The sequence below is a fragment of the Macaca thibetana genome, chromosome 1 (assembly GCF_024542745.1).
Source record: "Macaca thibetana thibetana isolate TM-01 chromosome 1, ASM2454274v1, whole genome shotgun sequence".
In the NCBI taxonomy this organism is placed as follows: Eukaryota; Metazoa; Chordata; class Mammalia; order Primates; family Cercopithecidae; genus Macaca; species Macaca thibetana.
In genome coordinates, this window is record NC_065578.1 from 74,537,559 (window position 1) to 74,557,199 (window position 19,641).

The 19,641-nt window shown below is 35.9% G+C and overlaps 1 protein-coding gene across 4 annotated transcripts in view; it reads right to left on the minus strand.

The window, feature by feature from the left end:
* SLC44A5 (solute carrier family 44 member 5) overlaps positions 1-19,641 on the minus strand; it is a 531,948-nt gene that overhangs the window by 60,998 nt on the left and 451,309 nt on the right. For all 4 annotated transcript variants that reach the window (XM_050805076.1, XM_050805057.1, XM_050805084.1 and 1 more), the window contains one exon: positions 9,442-9,526. In XM_050805076.1, the coding sequence (XP_050661033.1) occupies positions 9,442-9,526 (85 nt within the window). The remainder of the gene's footprint in view (positions 1-9,441; positions 9,527-19,641) is intronic.

Sequence of the window (19,641 nt, forward strand, 5' to 3'; positions counted from 1 at the left end):
ACTTTGGGCTCAGTTATTAAGGAATGTCTTCCAGAGTTGGGAATCAAAGGATTGCTTAAACACATCATGACAATTGTTAAAGTCTAACAAGTAAGTTACCCTATTTTAGAGCTGCCTAAATTTCTTACACATCCTAACATAGATGCATTTCATTTTGGCATAGAAATACACACACACACACACACACACACACACACACACATTTATTTGTGGTGTTTTAGAACATGTAATGATACTTTTATGAGCTATGCTATGTTTAAGATTTTTAGGCCTGGGTTAAAGAAGTAAAATGGAAAGCCAAGTTCACTGCAACTGTGTGTAGCCTAAACAGCACAAGATTTAGGGTTAGAATGTGCTACCTTTGCTATTTAATAGACAGTTGAAACTTAACAAGTATTTTAACCTTTCTGAATTTTAGTTTTCTAAATTTCCAAATGATAGTAATAATAGTCAGACTCACTTAGTGTTGTTGAGGACCTGATCAGATCTTTAAGCTGACCTCCACTTTGGGAGCAAATCATTCTTATCTGTGTTATCCCTTTTTTCTCATTCATTTAACAGTGAATTTACTGAGCACATATTGTAATGCCAGACAATGCTGTAGGTTCTGAAGATACTACAGTGAAAAAGGCAGAGAATGGCCCTGATCTCAAAGAACTTTGGGCCCAGCCCGGGAAGATAAACAAAGCTAACCAATTAATAACAAGGATAAATTCAGGCAGTGATAAGTGTCTAAGACAGTAAATCAAGATCTTGTGCCAGAGACTAGGAAAAGGAAGGGTGAAGGTGAGTGTGGCTGCTTCAGATGAGATTGCCAGCACTATACTTTAGACTTAAGATAGCACACTGCACCGAACACAATTGATTGAATCCATAGCTTTCTTGACTTTGTCTCTGAAGACCAAGAGACTCTTGAAGAAGAAATCTGTCTTATTTGCTCTGGTATATTGCATAGTGACTGGTCCATTGGAGGACCTCAACAATATGAAAATGCTTTATAAATAGAAGGCCAATGCATGCTTCTCCTACGTGACTGTTCTCTCATTTAATTTTTGCTTCATTACCAGGAAATTAAGATTGAGGTAGGTTGTGTTCCATGCCCATGGATCAATGCTATAAGGAGGTAAAGTCGGAATTTGACTCCAGGGTACATATTCTTTTGAGAGAATGTTCATTTTTTTTTTTTTAATTTTAAAGGGACTTTAATTAGGAAGACAATCTATTGTCTCAGCATATTTATTTCTCTTTTAAATGCTTTAATTTTGGAAAATTGGAGGAATACAAAAGTAATACACATTTTGGGTAGAAACTTGCAATGCATATAAACATACAAGAAAATAAAAATACTCATAATTATCTGTCATGATTCCATGATATCTGCCATTATTTTTATTTTTACTTTTTCAAACTCAGACAAGGTCTGGCTCTGTTGTCCAGGCTGGAGTGCAGTGGTGCAATCTCAGCTCACTGCAACCTCCATCTCCTGAGCTCAAGCCATCCTCCCATCTCAGCCTCCCGAGTAGCTGGGACTACAGGCACTCCATCATCCTCAGCTAATTTTTTTTAAATTTAAATTTTAATTTTTTTTTGGTAGAGACAGGCTTTCACCATGTTTCCCAGGCTGGTCTTGAACTTCTGGGCTCAAGTAATTGGTTCGCCTCAGCTTCCCAAAGTGCTAGGATTACAGGCATGAGCCACCCTAGCTGGCCTAATTTTTACATGAAAAAACACTTAATATTTTTCTGCATACATGCTTATTGTGAACCATTGAAACAGCTCAAGAAGGTAAAAGGAAGCAGCAAGAATATTCTTTTAAAAATGTAAAATGCATTGAGTCACTCTTGCTGAACACCTTTCTATGTCCTTCTCTGCACTGGTAAATAATCCAAATAGTTTATCAGAGTCCATAGGACACAGAAAATATGACTTCCACCTGTTTCTCAGACATCTGCTCATTCCACCACCCTCTTTATTGGCTATATTTCGGCCTCCTGGCTTCCTCTAGTCCTAGTCCTGGAGTATCCAAAGGTCACTCATGCCTCAGGACGTTTGCACTTATTGCCTCTGGTTTTGAGTGCCCTTCCCAGGATTTTTGAAAGGCTGGTGTCTTCCTGGTCTTCACATCTTAGTTCAGAAGTCACCTCCTCATGAAAGTGCTTCCCTAACCCCATAACCACAAGGTAACTACCTCCCATTGCACACCAATCATTCTCCATTAGGCCATCCGCTTTGTTTTTTTTCTTCATAACATTGATCACTATTTGAAACTATCTTGTTATTTACATTTTTATTGAGAATCTCCCTTTAACTTAAATGTAGGCTTCATGAGCACAGGTAGCTTGTTCATTGTTTTTACTATAACCTCAGCCTTTAGAAAACTGTCTAGGATATAATAGGGGCTCAGAAATATGAGAATAAAAATAAAAATATAATCTCATAATTGAAAATAATTACTGTAAGCATATGTATATCCACTCAGACTTTTTTCTTGCATATGTTTTCATATATGTGAATATAAAGTACAAAAGTGTACAAATATACCCACAAAATGAAATTATACTACACATGCCATTTTAATAACTTGATTTCTTGAGTTAACAATATACCATGGGCACATTTCCTTGCCAATAAATATATCTCTACCCAATAATTAATGATTACATGGTATTTTATAATTGACTATACCATAATTCATTTAATCAATCTCCTATTGAGAGACATTTAGGTTGTTTCATTTTATTATTATTATTACATAGTGCCAGTAACATTAGGAAATCTATGCAAATTTCCACTAGATGAGTCTCTAGGATGAAAACTGCTGAATCAAAAAGAACGTATATGTTCAGTAAATATTTTATAAAATCTGTTAAATATCATATTACACTAGTGCCAGTAGAAAATGAGGCGATTTTTTCTTCTCACTCTGGCCAACACCAGAAATTTTAATCTTTTTATCAAGCTATAAGACAAAAGTAATATTTTAATTAATTTGCATCTCTTTTTTTAACTGTAGTTGAATTATATTTTTATCATTATTGGCCATTATATGATTTCCTGTTTATGACTTTTACCTACTTTTACATTGGATGATCATTTTTTTCTTTTTGATTTTGAAGAATAGCTCATATAAAAAAGGTGTTGATACATTTGGTCAGATACATGTGTTGAAAACATTTGTTTTTCCTAGATTTCCATTTATCTTTTAACTTTGTTTCCAATGAGTTAAGGTGTATTTATGTGTTGGAATTCTTCAAAATTTCTGTTTTCTGGTTTTGGTGTTATGTTTAGAAAAGGTTTCTTAACCCCATAATCTATAAATATACCCTTGCATTTTCCTCTGTTACTTTTATATTTTTATATTTTATATGCAAAAATCATCAATGCTTTAGTATTTATTTTGGTATAAGATATGAGATAAATATCCAATTTTATTTTATTTTTATGAATACTATTTCAGTTAATTCAATACCATTTATTTAATAATTCATCTTTCTGCTACTGACTTGAAATCCATCTTTATCATATTCAAAATTTATATTTTTAACAGGATTTATTTCTTTCTGGCTTTATGATAGTTACACAGTTATAATAATATTGCTATTATGATGTAGTTACTCCAATATTTTCCCTTGATACCATTTGATATGGTTTGGCTGTATCCCCACCTAAATGTCACTTGAATTATAGCTACTATGATTCCCATATGTTGTGGGAGGGAACCGGTGGGAGATAGTTGAATCATGCGGTTGGCTTCCCCCATGCAGTTCTCCTGTTATTGAATAAGTCTCACGAGATCTGATGGTTCCATAAGCGGAATCATTTGGTTCTCATTCTCTCTTGTCTGCACCATGTAAGACATGCCTTTTGCCTTCTGCCATGATTGTGAGGCCTCCCCAACCACGTGGAACTGTAAGTCCATTAAGCCCCCTTTTCTTTATATATTACCCAGTCTCAGGTATGCCTTTATCAGCAGTGTGAAAATGGACTAATACACCATTTTGTACAATAAAACTTATGCTTAAAAATTTGTAATATTGACTAGAATCTTACATTTTTGTAAATATTTTACTTACTACTGAAAGTCCAAATATAATTTAGAGCAATTTATTAAAATTTTAAATTAATACACATTTATCATAAGAATTAGAACAATCTTGACACTTAAAAATGTACATTAGAGCATGTTTCAGGATTCAGAAACAAATACACAAATTTATTATTTAGGGTTTTTTTAAGAAATCAGAGAGGAAATGGGTATATTATTCAACAAGCTATTCTGAAATAATTAACTCAGAAATTTGGGAAGTTTGATTTCCACTTCAGTCTATATACAAAAATAAATTTCTAGGAGATTAGAAATTTAAACATAAGAAAGAAGTCATCCAAATACTAGAGAAATATTGGAGAATGCTATTTTCATGGGGAGGAGGGCAATGATAACTCAGACCCCAGAAACTGTAAGGGAAAATCAATAGAATCAGTTGTTGAACATTTGAACATGATTTTCAATGACTCCATTATATTTCATTAAATTGATGGACCATAATTTACTATCATTCACATGTTGCTGAATATCTGTGTAGTTTCCAATATATTCTTATTTTGAATACTACTTTAATGAACATGTGTGTGTTGAGCGAAGATTTTCTTTGAAAGATCATTATGTACTGAAATCTGTGCTGTCACATTTTTGTTTGACATAAGTGGGTCATTGGCTTAGGTCTGGAAAACTTATTGTTACAAATGCCCTTTTAAAAATAAACTGTCATAAAGAACTAGAGATTTAGAGATTTGTATGGTTTCTTTTACCACTTGGTGCTCTCTTTGTCCTTCATAGTGTGAAGGTTGCAAAGGTTTTGTGGGCAATGTCTACAATTTTCTGAGTTACTGAAGTTAAAATAAGAATTACCTCCCCGGATCAAAATTTAGCCCAGTAGTCTCTAACAGGCATGAGGAATCAACTAGTCCCCTACACATTTACCCTGACATGATTAGGAATTTGCCCCTCTCCTTAAATTTCTGGGTTTTCTTGATTGTGATAATTCTATTACATGAATTTTGTTAACCATTTTCTAGATCTGTTTTTTCATTTTGTATTTGCATTTAAAAATTATTTTTTAAAATGTCAATAGTTTTTTGGGTACAGATGGATTTGGTTCCATGGATGAATTCTTTGGTGGTGAATTCTGAGATTTTAGTGCACCCATCACTTGAGTAGTATACACTGTACTCAATATGTTTTCTTTTATCTCTCACCTCCTCATAGTCTCCCCACCCTTGAGTCCCCTAAGTCCATTATATCACTCTGCATGTTTGTGTGTGTGTGTGTGTGTGTGTGTGTCTTTTTTACATAATGACTTATGTAAAAGTCATTACTTAACTCTCAGTTATAAGTAAGAACATACAGTATTTGGCTTTCTACTCCTGAGTTACTCCACTTAGAAAAATGGCTTCCAGCTCCATTCAAGTTGCTGCAAAAGGCATTATTTTATTTCTTTTTATGGCTGAGTAGTATTCCATGGTGTATATATACAAGATTTTCTTTATCCACTTGTTGGTTTATGGGCACTTATTTTGGTTCCATATCCTTGCAACTGTGAACTGTGCTGCTGTAAACATGTGTGTGCATGTGTCTTTTTTACATAATGACTTCTTTTCCTGTGGGTAGATATCCAGTAATGGGATTGCTGAATCAAATGGTAAATCTACCTTTAGTTCTTTAAGGAAATTCCATACTGTTTTCCATACTGGTTTTACTAATTTACATTCCCACCAACTATGTAAAAATGTTTCCTTTTCACCACATCCATGCCAACATCTATTTTTTTTTGGCGTTTTAATTATGGCCATTCTTGTAGTAGTAAGGTGGTATCTCATGGTTTTAATTTGCATTTCTCTGATGATTAGTGCGTTGAGCATTTTTTCATATGTTTGTTGGCTATTTGTATATTTTCTGTTGAGAAATGTCTGTACATGTCCTTAGCCCACTTCTGATGGGATTGTTTGTATTTTTCTTCCTGATTTGTTTGAGTTCCTTGTAAATTATGGACACTTGTCCTTTGTCAGATGCATAGTTTGCAAATACTTTCTCCTGTTCTTTGGGTTGTCTATTTACTCTGCTTATTTATTTTGCTAAGCAGAAGTTTTTTTTAGGTCCCATTTCTTTATTTTTGTTTTTGTTGCTTTGTTTTTGGGTCTTAGTCATGAATTCTTTGCCTAAATCAATGTCCAGAAGAGTTTTTCCAATATTTTCTTCTAGAAGTTTTAGGGTTTCAGGTCTTAGATTTAAGTTTTTGCTCCATCTTGAGTTGATTTTTGTATTAAGTGAGAGATGAGGATCCAGTTTCATTCTTCTGCATGTGGCTTGCCAGTTTTCCCAGAACCATTTATTGAACAGGATGTCCTTTCCCCAATTTATGTTTTTGTGTGCTTTGTCAAAGATCAGTTGGGTGTGAAGTATTTGGCTTTATTTCTGGGTTCTCTATTCTGTTCCATTGGTCTATGTGCCTATTTTTATGCCAGTACCATGCTGTTTTGGTGTCTATGACCTTAAAGGATAGTTTGAAGTCAGGTAATGAGATGTCTCCAGATTTGTTCTTGCATAGTCTTGCTTTGGCTATGTGAGTTCTTTTTTATTCCACATGAATTTTAGGATTGTTTTTTCTAGTTCTGTGAGGAATCATGAATTGCATTGAATTTGTAGATTGCTTTTGGCAGTATGGTCATTTTCACAATATTAATTCTACCCATCCATGAGCATAGGATGTGTTTCCATTTGTTTGTGTCATCTATGATTTCTTTCAGCAGTGTTTTGTAGTTTTCCTTGTAGAGATCTTTCACATCCTTGGTTAAGTGTGTTCCTAGGAATTTTATTTTATTTTATTTTTTGCAGATGTTGTAAAAGGGATTCAGTTCTTGATTGGATTCTCAGCTTGGTCACTGTTGATTGATAGCAATGCTACTAATTTGTGTACATTGATTTTGTAACCCAAGACTTTAGTGAATTCATTTATCAGGTCTAGGAGCCTTTTGGATTAGTCTTTAGAGTATTCTAGCTACACGATCGTATCATCAGCAAACAGTGACAGTTTGACTTCCTCTTTTCCAACTTGCCCTTTATTTCTTTTCTTGTCAGATTGCTCTGACTAGGACTTCCAGGGCTATGTTGAATAGAAGGGTTGCATGTGGACATCCTTGTCTTTTTCCAGTTCTCAGGGGGGAATGCTTTCAACTTTTCCCTATTTAGTATGATGTTGGCTGTGGGTTTGTCACAGATGCCTTTTATTACTTCGACCTAAGTCCCTTCTATTCCCTTTTGTTGAGGGCTTTCGTCAGAAAGCAATGCTAGATTTTATCAAATACTTTTTCTGCATCTATTGAGATGATAATATGATTTTTGTTTTTAATTCTGTTTATGTGATGTATCACATTTATTTACTTGCATATGTTAAACCATCCCTACATCCCTGGTATGAAATTCACTTGATCATGATGTATTATCTTATTGATGTCTTGTTGGATTCAGTTACCTAGTATTTTGTTAAGAATGTTTGCATCTATGTTCATTAAGGATATTGGTGTATAGCTTTCATTTTTGTTATGTTCTTTCCGGGTTTTCATATTAGGATGATACTGCCTTCATAGAATGATTTAGGAGTAGCCCCTCTTTTTCTATCTTTTGGAATAGTTTTAGTAGGATCGGTACCAATTCTTTGAATATCTGGTAAAACTCAGGTGTGAATTCATCTGATTTTAGACTTTTTTTGTTGTCAATTAAAAAAATTACTGAGCATCTATTTTTAAAATCTGTATATCTCTTGGAATAATATGCTCCATAGTTACAAGTGGGCAGCATAGACAACATAACTGAAGTGTCCTTAGCTATTTTTTTTGTTGTTGTTGTTGGAAGTGAGGGTGTGGCTACTTTGGTTTTTTTTTTTTTTTTTTTTTTTTTTTTTAACCATCTAAAGCCAGATTTTATAGAAACTGAATTGGTTTTGAAGAACCAGAAGACCCAGCAACTACTAGAGAAATGAACCAGTGAGAGAAGAGGGAAGCTTTTCTAAAAATGTGAGATTTATGGAGGGTTGCTTGTGTATGTGGTTTATTTTCTTAAGTTAGAAAAATAGACAACGTGCTTTCAGAAATGAAAACTTCTGTTATGGTTACTATTAGAAAGAAATTTGATGGAACATTCTTCCTTGTTTGTTTCAGCTACCCAGGGACATTACCCGCAGCAGCCAAGTTGCCTGGAAAAGGATGCCAAGCATTGAAGACTTTCTGGGTGTGCCCCTCACTTCGAAAGGTGGAATGATTTATCAGTAGACACTGTGACAAAAATAATCCTAACAACTGGACTGTCAAGATTTGTAGCAGCTACTCACACCTCAATCCTCTTCTTTATCTTTTTTAATTTCATAGATTTTATTATACTTTAAGTTCTAGGGTACATGTGCACAATGTGCAAGTTTGTTACATATGTATACATGTGCATGTTGGTGTGCTGCACCCATTAACTCATCATTTACATTAGGTATATCTCCTAATGCTATCCCTCCCCTCTCCCCCCACCCCATGATAGGCCCCAGTATGCGATGTTCCCCTTCCTGTGTTGAAGTGTTCTTATTGTTCAATTCCCACCTATGAGTAAGAATATGCGGTGTTTGGTTTTCTATCCTTGTGATAGTTTGCTGAGAATGATGGTTTCCAGCTGCATCCATGTCGCTACAAGGGACATGAACTCATCCTTTTTTATGGCTGTATACTATTCCACGGTGTATATGTGCCACGTTTTCTTAATCCAGTCTATCACTGATGGACATTTGGGTTGGTTTCAAGTCTTTGCTATTGTAAATAGTGCCACAATAAACATAGGTGGGCATGTGTCTTTATAGCAGCATGATTTATAATCCTTTGGATATATACTTAGTAATGGGATGGCTGGGTCAAATGGTATTTCCAGTTCTAGATCTTGAGGAATCGCCACACTGTCTTCCACAATGATTAAACTCGTTTACAGTCCCATCAACCATGTAAAAGTGTTCCTATTTCTCCACATCCTCTCCAGCACCTATTGTTTCCTTTTTAATAATTGCTGTTCTAACTGGTCACACCTCAATCTTCTAATAGCCCATTTATAAGGCATTTTAAAATATAGCTTCTGATAAAATCATTGGTCCAATCTATTCATCATAACTATATTTTTATAAGTAGAGTCTTCATGCATTCTAATAATATGCTGCATAACACTGACATCTTGTCTTAAGTCATATAAAATAAAACTTCCCAACTCCTTATTGCTATCTGTTAGACAAAGGGGAGGGAAGGCCTCCTTTATGAATTTAAATCTTCTTAAGAAGTCTAGTAGAATTACTGTAAAAGTGATATCTAGGTTCCAGTTTAGACAGTAAAATCACACAAAGCAAAGGTGGCCATACTCACTCATTGGGGGTGCCCTTCTGGCCACAAAAGTGGCCCTGGCTGTCTGTAGGATAGGCTGCTCTTCTGGGGTCCCCATGTACCCAGGCTGCAGGAACAAGAAAGGACAAAAATGCTATCAGCAAAAGCTGGCTAAAGGCAGTTTGCTTTGAGATATTAGAATGCACCACTGCAACACACTAACCTCTCCCCTCAGTCACAGATTATTGATTTTCTTCAAAGAATAATTTCTTAATGAAAAGTAAAATAAAATATGGATGAATTAGTCAGAAAGCACATTGCTCTTATTCTCTCAGGATTCAGCTGGGTTGTAGCCAAAACATGAGGTAATGCACTTAGAAAATGACATTTATTAAAATGTGAATTAGAGGGCACATTATAAAAGCTCACTTGGCTAGAAGTCACTTTTTCTAGGGTTCAAAACTAAATGACTTCATAGCAGACCTAATACATTTACAGTAAATAATATGATGTAATACTTTTGAGTTATGCATAAGTGAAAACCATTAAAAAATTCAAAGGAATGAAACTATAATGCCCAATTCAAATTTCCTAGTTCTTTATGATTTTATGTGACATTATAAAGGCAAACAATAGCAACTGCGGAGGCAATATGTAATAAAGACTTACCCTAAGTTTTGTCTGACAATCTCAGAGCTTAATAGAAGTATCAAGTGATCTCAAACTTCATGAAAACAAAGGACTTGATTTTCTATGAAGACGATGGCCTCAAACACATCACCCTTATTTTTTAAGAATTATAAAATTAATTTGACAGACCATAGGACCACAGAGAGTAACATACATCGGTCAATTAGGAAACGCTTTCTAATTTTAGTCGAATATTTCTAACTTCTCCAGTTTGACTGATAACAGTTCCTAAAAATCCGGAAAATGTGCTCAGGTCATCTAATGCTTGCCTCTGAATATGGAAACATACCTCTTTGTCCTTTGTTTCCTTTAACATTTGCCCGGCTATCTCCTTCCCCACATTTATTGGATTTGACATTTCACGTTATAATTCAATCACTCTTATGTATATGGCCTGTGTGACTTGGGAAGATTTTAAAAAATCAATTCTGAATGAGAATTTTAATATGGAAGAAAAATTTTTCTCAATAATTTTTCTCATTAATCTAAGACTTTCTTTTTAGTATCTAAGCACTCACAAAAGTCCCCTTTGTCTAATTCTTTCTCCAATGTCATAGAGGCCAAATTGGTTTCATCTTCTAATACTGTCTTATTAAATCTGACTCATTCGGGTAGCTCTCAGCTGCCATATCTTCCTGTCTCTATTTCCCGGAATAAAGAAAGTGGACTACAAATAAGGCATTTAAATAACGAACTGTTCAATGTATGATACCTCCAGACCATATATTATTACATTCTGCTTCTATATCTTAGTTTGTCATGTTTTGGCTAAATCTAAGAAAGATATTTATTTTACCTATTTTTTCAGTAATATGTTTTTAAAGCTTTATTCTAAAATGTCTTTTTCTTTTTTTCTATACAATTATTAATTCAGAAATGAGCACCCAAAGCATTTGGATTGCTAGATTTTCCCTGAGTGAGTCACTTAATTATTTTGAGTTTTGACTTTCTAATTTGTTACTACAGAATGAGTATAATAATACCCAATCCCACAAGAATGTTGAGAATATAAAAGAAGATAATGAAAGCAGAGTGACTAACATGGTGCTTGGCATAAAATATGGACTCAGTAATATTAGTTCTTGTCTTATTTGGGTTTCCCCGAAAGTGAAATCCAAGACAAGAACTTTGATGCAGGTGGTTTATCTAGGAGGTGATTCCAGGAAGCTTAAGTGGGTATGAGGGAGATGAGACGGAAGGGAGCAAAGCCAATCAAGTGCCTGTTAATGAGTGGAATACTGTTGTGGGCAGCTGGGGCTCCATCCCACTGGGAAGCTTCTGCAGAGCAGTGTGAAAGATGTCTGTCAGTAGAAATTGTAAAACTGCCCACCACAGCTGCAAAAAACTCAGTTGGGTCAAGGGGAAGCAGGGTCAGGTATCCCCAGCATCTGCTACTGTTTTCTTTCCCTTTTTCATCATCAATTAATTAACTAAAGGATTTACTAAATGATCACTATGTGTCCCACACTAGAAGTCATACCAATGTGAATTTATGGCAGAGTTCTCAAGAAATACACGAAAAGGGGAGAATAAAGTTTGCAGAAGGTTTAGAGAACAGGTGAGACTTGAGAAAGACTTTAAAAAATGATTAGGATTTGGACATGTGGCTGGAAGTAGGGAAGGATTTATAGATTGAGGAAATAGTATAGTAATCAGAGCTTTCATTTATTAATTGCTCACAATGTGACAGATGCTGTGCTAACTTGATTAGACCCATTGTCTCAGCCGAGTCTCACAGCAAGCCTAAAAGGTAGGTGTTACTTTCACCTGAATGGTATAGATAGCTGCAGCTCAGAGTTTAATTTACTACTCAAAATCACACAAATTTAAGTGAGATAAACAAGGTATGAACTCAGGTGTGTTGCTTGCTTTCTATAGCCTGTGGTTTTCACCACCAAACTAGAAAGGAATAATGCTTTCTGCAAAAGGATAGAGCAGGAATGAGCTTGTTAACAGGGGGGAAACAAGGACATCAGCTAAATAAGGATCAGCAAAATGCTCATATAGGAAAAGAGATGACAGGCAATTTTGGAGCTTTCGCCATTTGGGGAGAAAAGCTTCATACTTGTGGCGGGGGGAGAGGGGGCATATCTGATTGGGATGGATCTGAGTGTCTGGGGATAACGGAGAGGGAGATGAAGATGGAAGGGTCAAGAGAAGAATACTCCTTCTTGACTTTCTAGTTTTGAACTGTGGCAGGTGGTTGTGTTTACCGAGCCGCTGCTACACCTCTCCACACAGCTTCTGGCGCAGAAGTTGTGCTGCAGATGGTCTGTGTTTGAATTGGAACATAAAGACTTTGAGCTAAAAGCTACAAAAAAGAGGAAAAAAGGAGATGGGCAGCAGCTATCATTTTGTCCCTGTTAATAAATTAAGGAGCTTCTGACATTTTAATCCCTTTCTTGGAATTTTTCTATTCATGGAATATCCAAAACTATGCTGTCCAATATGGTAGCCACTATCCATGTGTGTATTCAGCACTTGAAATGGCTTCTCCAAATTGGAACATACTGTAAATGAAAAATACACAGCGTATTTTAAAGACATTATAAACAACAACAAAGAAGAATATCTTAATTTTTATATTGGTCACATTTGAAATATTTTGTTATATTTAAGTAAATAAAATGTATTATTAAGTTATTATTAAATTTATTTTCACCTGTTTCCTTTTATGCTCTTAAATGTAGCTATCATAAAATTTAACCATACAAATGTAATTCACTTTATGTTTCTCTTGGACAGATCTGTTCTAGTGGAAAGAGCAGTGTCAAGGACTTCTTATACAAGGTCATTAAGAGGAGCCATAACATCACCAGTTTGTATGACAGTCATTCTCAAGCACATCATACCCAACACATCCCTTTTCATAATAGTTTACAATGCTCCTTGTACAGTCTTGAAGTAATAGTCACAGATAACATATTTCAGCCACACTCATAATTTCCTTTAAAAAGTAATAAAATATCCTATGTAATATAAATGAGAAATAATAAAAAGAAAGTAATTTATAATTAAACAGTATGCACATCAATATGCAAATGCTCAAATGTGACCAAACTAGAAGAGATGTGAGAAGTCAAGTGCTCACACGTACAGGTGGAATCACTGTGAATGTAGCAGCTTTAAGTGCAGGAGGAAATACGTATATTGGATAGGAAAATCAGATACAAGTGGTGTTTTTAATTATATAATTTTCCTAAATGAACAAATTTTAGCAAATTCTAACAACAAAAATGTAGAATCTTTTTTCAAATTCCCTTGGTACTTACTAAAATCATGCAAAATAACTTTTGTTACTTTATTTTTATATTTTTATTGATATAGTTGTACATATCTTTGGGGTACACGTGATATTTTGATACATGTATACAATGTTTAAAGATCAAATCAGGGTAATTGGAATATCTGTCACCTCAAACATTTTTCTTTGTGTTGGGAACACTACAATTCTTGTCTTCAAGCTATTTTGAAATATACAATAAATTATTGTTAACTACAGTTTCCCCACTGTACTGTCAGATACTAAAATTTATTCCTTTGAATGGTATATTTGTATTCATTAACCAACTTCTCTTCATCCCTCCCTCCCTCATCCCCTTCCCAGCCCCTGCTAACTACCATTCTACTCTGTACCTCCATGAGATCCACTGTTTTAAGCGTTTGTAATTTTAGAACAGAATTTCTAAATTCAAATATGTGAAAACAGGTTTTCACCTACATCAGTGGCACATGGGAAAGTCAGGCAGAAAGTGAGGTGTAGGCGTAAGCCACCTTGAAAGCACATCCTCCACCTTACTGAAGCCTTCAGTTGACTGCAGCTTTGGCCACAACGTAAAGAACCTGGAGCCAGCACCACCCAACCAAGCCGCTCCTATATTCCTGACCATGGAAATTGTGAAATAAGAAATATTTGTTTTTTAAGTTGCCAAGTTTGAGGGTAATTTACAATGCAGCAATAGACAATGGATTATTATATAGTTTTTAAAAATCTTTTTTTTTAGTTCTTCAGAATTTATCTTATAGCTAACTTTTTTACCCTTTGGCTTATATATTGAATTAATGTATAGTATCCCCAAACAGTTTCCTTTACATACAACTTATAAAGTGTATGTTTGTATGTATGTACATATGTATGTATGTATGTATTTTTATTTCAATAGGTTTTTGGGGAACTGGTGGTGTTTTATCACATGGATAAGTCCTTTAGTGGTGATTTCTGAGATTTTGGTGCACCTGAGCAGTGTACATTCTACCCAATGTGTAGTATTTTATTTCTCAACCCCTTCCACTTTTTCCCTAGAGTCTTCGAAGTACATTGTATCATTTGTATGCCTTTGCATCTTCATAGCTTAGCTTCCATCTCTAAGTGAGAACATATAACGTTTGGTTTTGCATTCCTGAGTTACTTCACTTTGAATGATGGTCTCCAATTCCATCCAGGTTGCTACAAATATCATTATTTCATTTCTTGTTATGGTTGAGTAGTATTCCATGGTGTATATATATATAAAACATCTTTTCTTTATTCACGCATTGATTGACGGGCATTTGGGCTAGTTCCATATGATATGGTCTGGCCTTGTGTCCCCACTAAAATCTCATCTTGAATTGTAATCCGAATTATAATCCTCACGTGTTGGAGGAGGAATCTCGTGGGAGGTGATTAGATCATGAGTGTGGTTCCACCATGCTGTTCTCATGATAGTTTGTGAGTTCTCATGAGATCTGATGGCTTTATATGGGACTTTTCCCGCCTTCACTATGCATGTCTCCTTCCTGCCTCCATATGAAGAAAGATGTGTTTGCTTCTCCTTCTGCCATGATTGTAAATTTCCTGAGACCTCCCCAGTCATGCTGAACTGTGAATCAATTAAACCTCTTTCCTTTATAAATTACACAGTCTCGGGTGTGTCTTTATTAGCAGCATGAGAACAGAATAATACAATAAATTGGTACCAGGAGTGTAGTGCTGCTTATAAAGATACCCAAAAATGTGGAAGTTACCTTGGAACTGTATAATAGGCAGAGGTTGGAAGAGTTTGGAGGGCTCAGAAGAAGATAGGAAAATGTGAGACAGTTTGGAACTTCCTAAAGACTTGGAAGCCTCAGAAGACAGGTAGATGTGGGAAAGTTTGGAACAACTTAGAGACTTGTTGAATAGCTTTGACCAAAATGCTAATAGTGATATGACCAATTAAGTCCAGGCTGAGATGATCTCAGATGGAGATGAGGAATTTCTTGGGAACTGGAGCAAAAGTGACTCTTGCTATGCTTTAGCAAGGAGAATGGCAGCATTTTGCCCCTGCCCTGGAGATCTGTGGAACTTTGAACTTGAGAGAGATGATTTAGGGTATCTGGCGAAAGAAATTTCTAAGCAGCAAAACATTCAAGTCAGATGTGCAGCATACATTTGCAGCCCGGCAATATGATAGAAAAGAAAAACCCATTTTCTGGGGAGAAATTCAAGCCTGCTGCAGAAATTTGCCTAAGCATCAAGCAGCCAGATGTTAACCACCAAGATAAAGGGGAAAATGTCTCCAGGGCATGTCAAAAACCTGCAAGGCAGCCCCTCTGATCACAGGCTCAGAACCTAAGAGGGGAAATGGTTTCGTGGGCTGGAGCCAGGGCCCCCCTGCTGTGTTCAGCCTAGGGAATTGGCACCCCATATCCCAACCACTCCAACTGTGGCTGAAAGGGGCCAGGGTATAGCTCAGGCCATTGCTTCATAGGGTGAAAGTCCTGAGCCTTGGCAGCTTCCATATGGTATTGGTCCTGTAGGTGCACAGAAGACAAGAATTGAGGTTTGGGAACCTTCACCTAGATTTCAGAGGATGTATGGAAATGCCTGGATGTCCAGGCAGACGTTTGCTTCAGAGGTGGAACCCTCATGAAGAACCTCTGCTAGGGCAGTGCAGAAGGGAAATATAAAGTCAGAACATCCAGTGGAGCATTGCCTTGTGGAGCTGTTAGAAGAGGCCCACCATCCTCTAGATCCCAGAATGGGAGGTCCACCAACAGCTTGCATGATGCACCTGGAAAAGCCACAGACACTCAATGACAGTCAGTGAAAACAGCTGAGAAGGGGGCTGTACCCTGACAAGTCACAGGGGTGGAGCTGCCCAAGACCATGGGAGCCCATCTCTTGCACCAGCATGACCTGGACGTGAGATATAGAATCAAAGAAAATCATTTCAAAACTTTAAGGTTTAATGGCTGCCCTATTGGATTACAGACTTGCATGGGGCCTATAGCCCCTTTGTTTTGACCACTTTCTTCCATTTGGAATGGGTGTATTTACCCAATGCCTGTATCCCTATTATATCTAGGAAGTAATTAACTTGCTTTTGATTTTACAGGTTCACAGGCAAAAGGAACTTGCCTTGTCTCAGATGAGATTTGGGACTTGGACTTTTGGGTTAATGGTGAAATGAGTTAAGACTTTAAGGAACTGTTGGGAAGGCATAATTGTGTTTTGAAATGTGAGGAGCATGTGAGATTTGGAAGGGGCCAGGGGTGGAATAATATGGTCTGGTTCTGTGTTCCCACCACGATTTCATCTTGAATTATAATCTGAGTGTAATCCCCACGTGTTGGGAGAGGAACTTCATGGAAGGTCACTAGATCATGGCTGCAGTTTCCCTGTGCTGTTCTTGTGATAGTGAACAGCAAATGAACCATACAGATTACAAGATCTAATGGTTTTATAAGGGGCTTCCCCGCCTTTACTCTGCACGTTTTCCTGCTGCCATGTGAAGAAGGGTGTGTTTGCTTCCCCTTCCACCATGATTGCAAGTTTCCTGAGGTCTCCCCAGCTATGCTGAACTGTGAGTCAATTAAACCTCTTTCCTTTATAAATTACCCAGTCTCGGGTATGTTTTTATTAGCAGTGTGAGAATGGGCTAATACACTATATTTTTGCATTTGTGAATCAGGTGACTGTAAACATGCACGTGCAAGTATCTTTTTCATATAATGACTTCTTTTTCTCTGGGTAGATACCCAGTAGAGGTATTGCTGGATCAAATGGTAAATCTACTTTTACTTCTTTAAGTAATCTCCACACTGTTTTCCATAGTGGCTGTACTAGTTTACATTCCCACCAGCAGTGTAAAATGTTCCCTTTTCATCACATCCACACCAGCATCTATTATTTTTTATTATGGTCACTCTTGCAGGAGTAAGGTGGTATTGTGTTGTGGTTTTGATTTGCATTTCCCTGGTAATTAGTGATCCTGAGCATTATTTCATGTGTTTGTTGGCCATTTGTATATCTTCTTTTGAGAATTGTCTATTCATGACCTTTGCCCACTTTTTGATCGGATTGTTTGATGTTTTTCTTTCTGATTTGTTTGAGTTTTTTGTGAATTCTGGATATTAGTCCTTTGTCAGATACATAGTTTGTGAAGAGTTTCTCCAACTCTGTGTGTTGTCTGTTTACTCTGCTGATTATTTCTTTTTCTGTGCAGAAGCTTTTTAGTTTAATTAAGTCCCATCAATTTATCTTTGTTTTTTTGTCACATTTGCTTGTGGGTTCTTGGTCATGAACTTTTTATCTAAGCCAATGTCCAGAAGAGTTTTTCTGATGTTATCTTCTAGAATTTTTATGGTTTCAGGTCTTAGATTTAAATCATTGATTCATCTTCAGTTGATTTTTATATAAGGTGAGAGATGAGGATCCAGTTTTATTCTTCTGCATGTGCCTTACCAGTTATCCCAGCATCATTTGTTGAACGGGATGTCCTTTCTCCACTTTTCGTTTTTGTTTGCTTTGTCGAAGATCAGTTGGCTGTAAGTATTTGGCTTTATTTCTGGGTTTTCTGTTCTGCTTCATTGGGCAGAATATGTGCCTATTTTTATACCAGTACAATGCTGTTTTGGTGACTATGGCCTTATAATACAGTTTGAAGATGGGTGATGTGATCCCTCCAGATTTGTTCTTTTTCATTACTCTTGCTTTGGTTATGCAGGCTCCTTTTTGATTCCATATGAATTTTAGGATTGTTTTTTCCTACTTCCGTGAATAATAATGGTATTTTGATACGAAATGGCATTGAATCTGTACATTGTTTTCAGCAGTATGGTCATTTTCACAATATTGATTCTACCCACCCATGAGCATGGTATGTGTTTCCATTTGTTTCTGTCATCTATGATTTCTTTCAGCAGTGTTTTGTAGTTTTCTGTGTAGTGATGTGTTACCTCCTTGATTTGGTATATTCCTAAGTATTTTGTTTTTGTTTTGCAATTATTATAAAAGGGATTGAGTTCTTGATTTGATTGTCAGCGTGGTCACTTTGTATATAGCAGTTACTAATTTATGTACATTGATATCCTGAAACTTTATTTATTTATATTGAATTTATTTATCAGTTCTAGCAGCTTTTTGGATGAGTCTTCAGGGTTTTCTAGGTAGAAAATCATATCATTGGTGAACAATGACAGTTTGACTTCCTTTTTACTGATCTGAATGCCCTTTATTAATGTTGTCTGGTTACTCTGGCTAGGACTTCTAGTGCTACATTGAATAGAAGTGTTGAAAGCAAGCATCCTTTTCTTGTTTAAGTTCTCAGGGGGAATGCTTTAAACTTCTCCCTGTTTAGTATAATGTTGACCGTGGGTTTTTCATAAATGGCTTTTATTACCTTAAAGTGTGTCCCTTCCATGCCAATTTTGCCGAGGGCCTTAATAATAAAGGGACACTGAATTTTATCAAATACGTTTCCTATGTCTATTGAGATGATCATACAATTTTTGTTTTTAATTCTGTTTATGTGATGTATCACATTTATTGACTTGCATATGTTAAATCATCCCTGAATCTCTGGTATGAAATCCACTTGGTCATGATGTATTATCTTTTTGGCATGCTGTTGGATTCAGTTAGCCAGTGTTTTGTTGAGGATTTTTGCATCTATGTTCATCAGGAGTATTGGTCTATAGTTTTTTTGTGTGTGTGTTACGTTGTTTCCTGGTTTTGGCATTAGGGTGATACTGGTTTCATAAAATGATTTAGAAGGTTCCCTCTTTATCTTTTGGAATAGTGTCTATAGGATTGGTACAGCTTTTTCTTTGAATGTCTGATAGATTCATCTGTGAATCTGTCTGGTCCTGGACATTTTTTTTTGTTGACAATTTTAAAATTATCATTTCAATCTTGTTGGTTTGTTCAGAGTTTCTATTTCTTCCTGGCTTAATCTAGGAGGGTTGTATATTTCCAGGAATTTATCCATCTCCTCTAGGTTTTTTGGTTTGTGCACATACAGGTGTTCATAGTAGCCTTAAATAATCTTTTGTATTTCTGTTGTATTGGTTGTAATTCTCCCATTTTATTTCAATTGGATCTTCTCTCTTCTTGATTAATCTCACTAATGGTTGATTAATTTTCTTTATCTTTTCAAAGAACCAGCTTTTTGTTTCATTTATCTTTTTTGTGTGTTTCAATTTTATTCAGTTGTTCCCTGATGTTATTTCTTTTCTTCTGCTGGGTTTGGATTTGGTTTGTTCTTATTTCTCTAGTCCATTGAGGTGTGACTTTAGATTGTATATTTG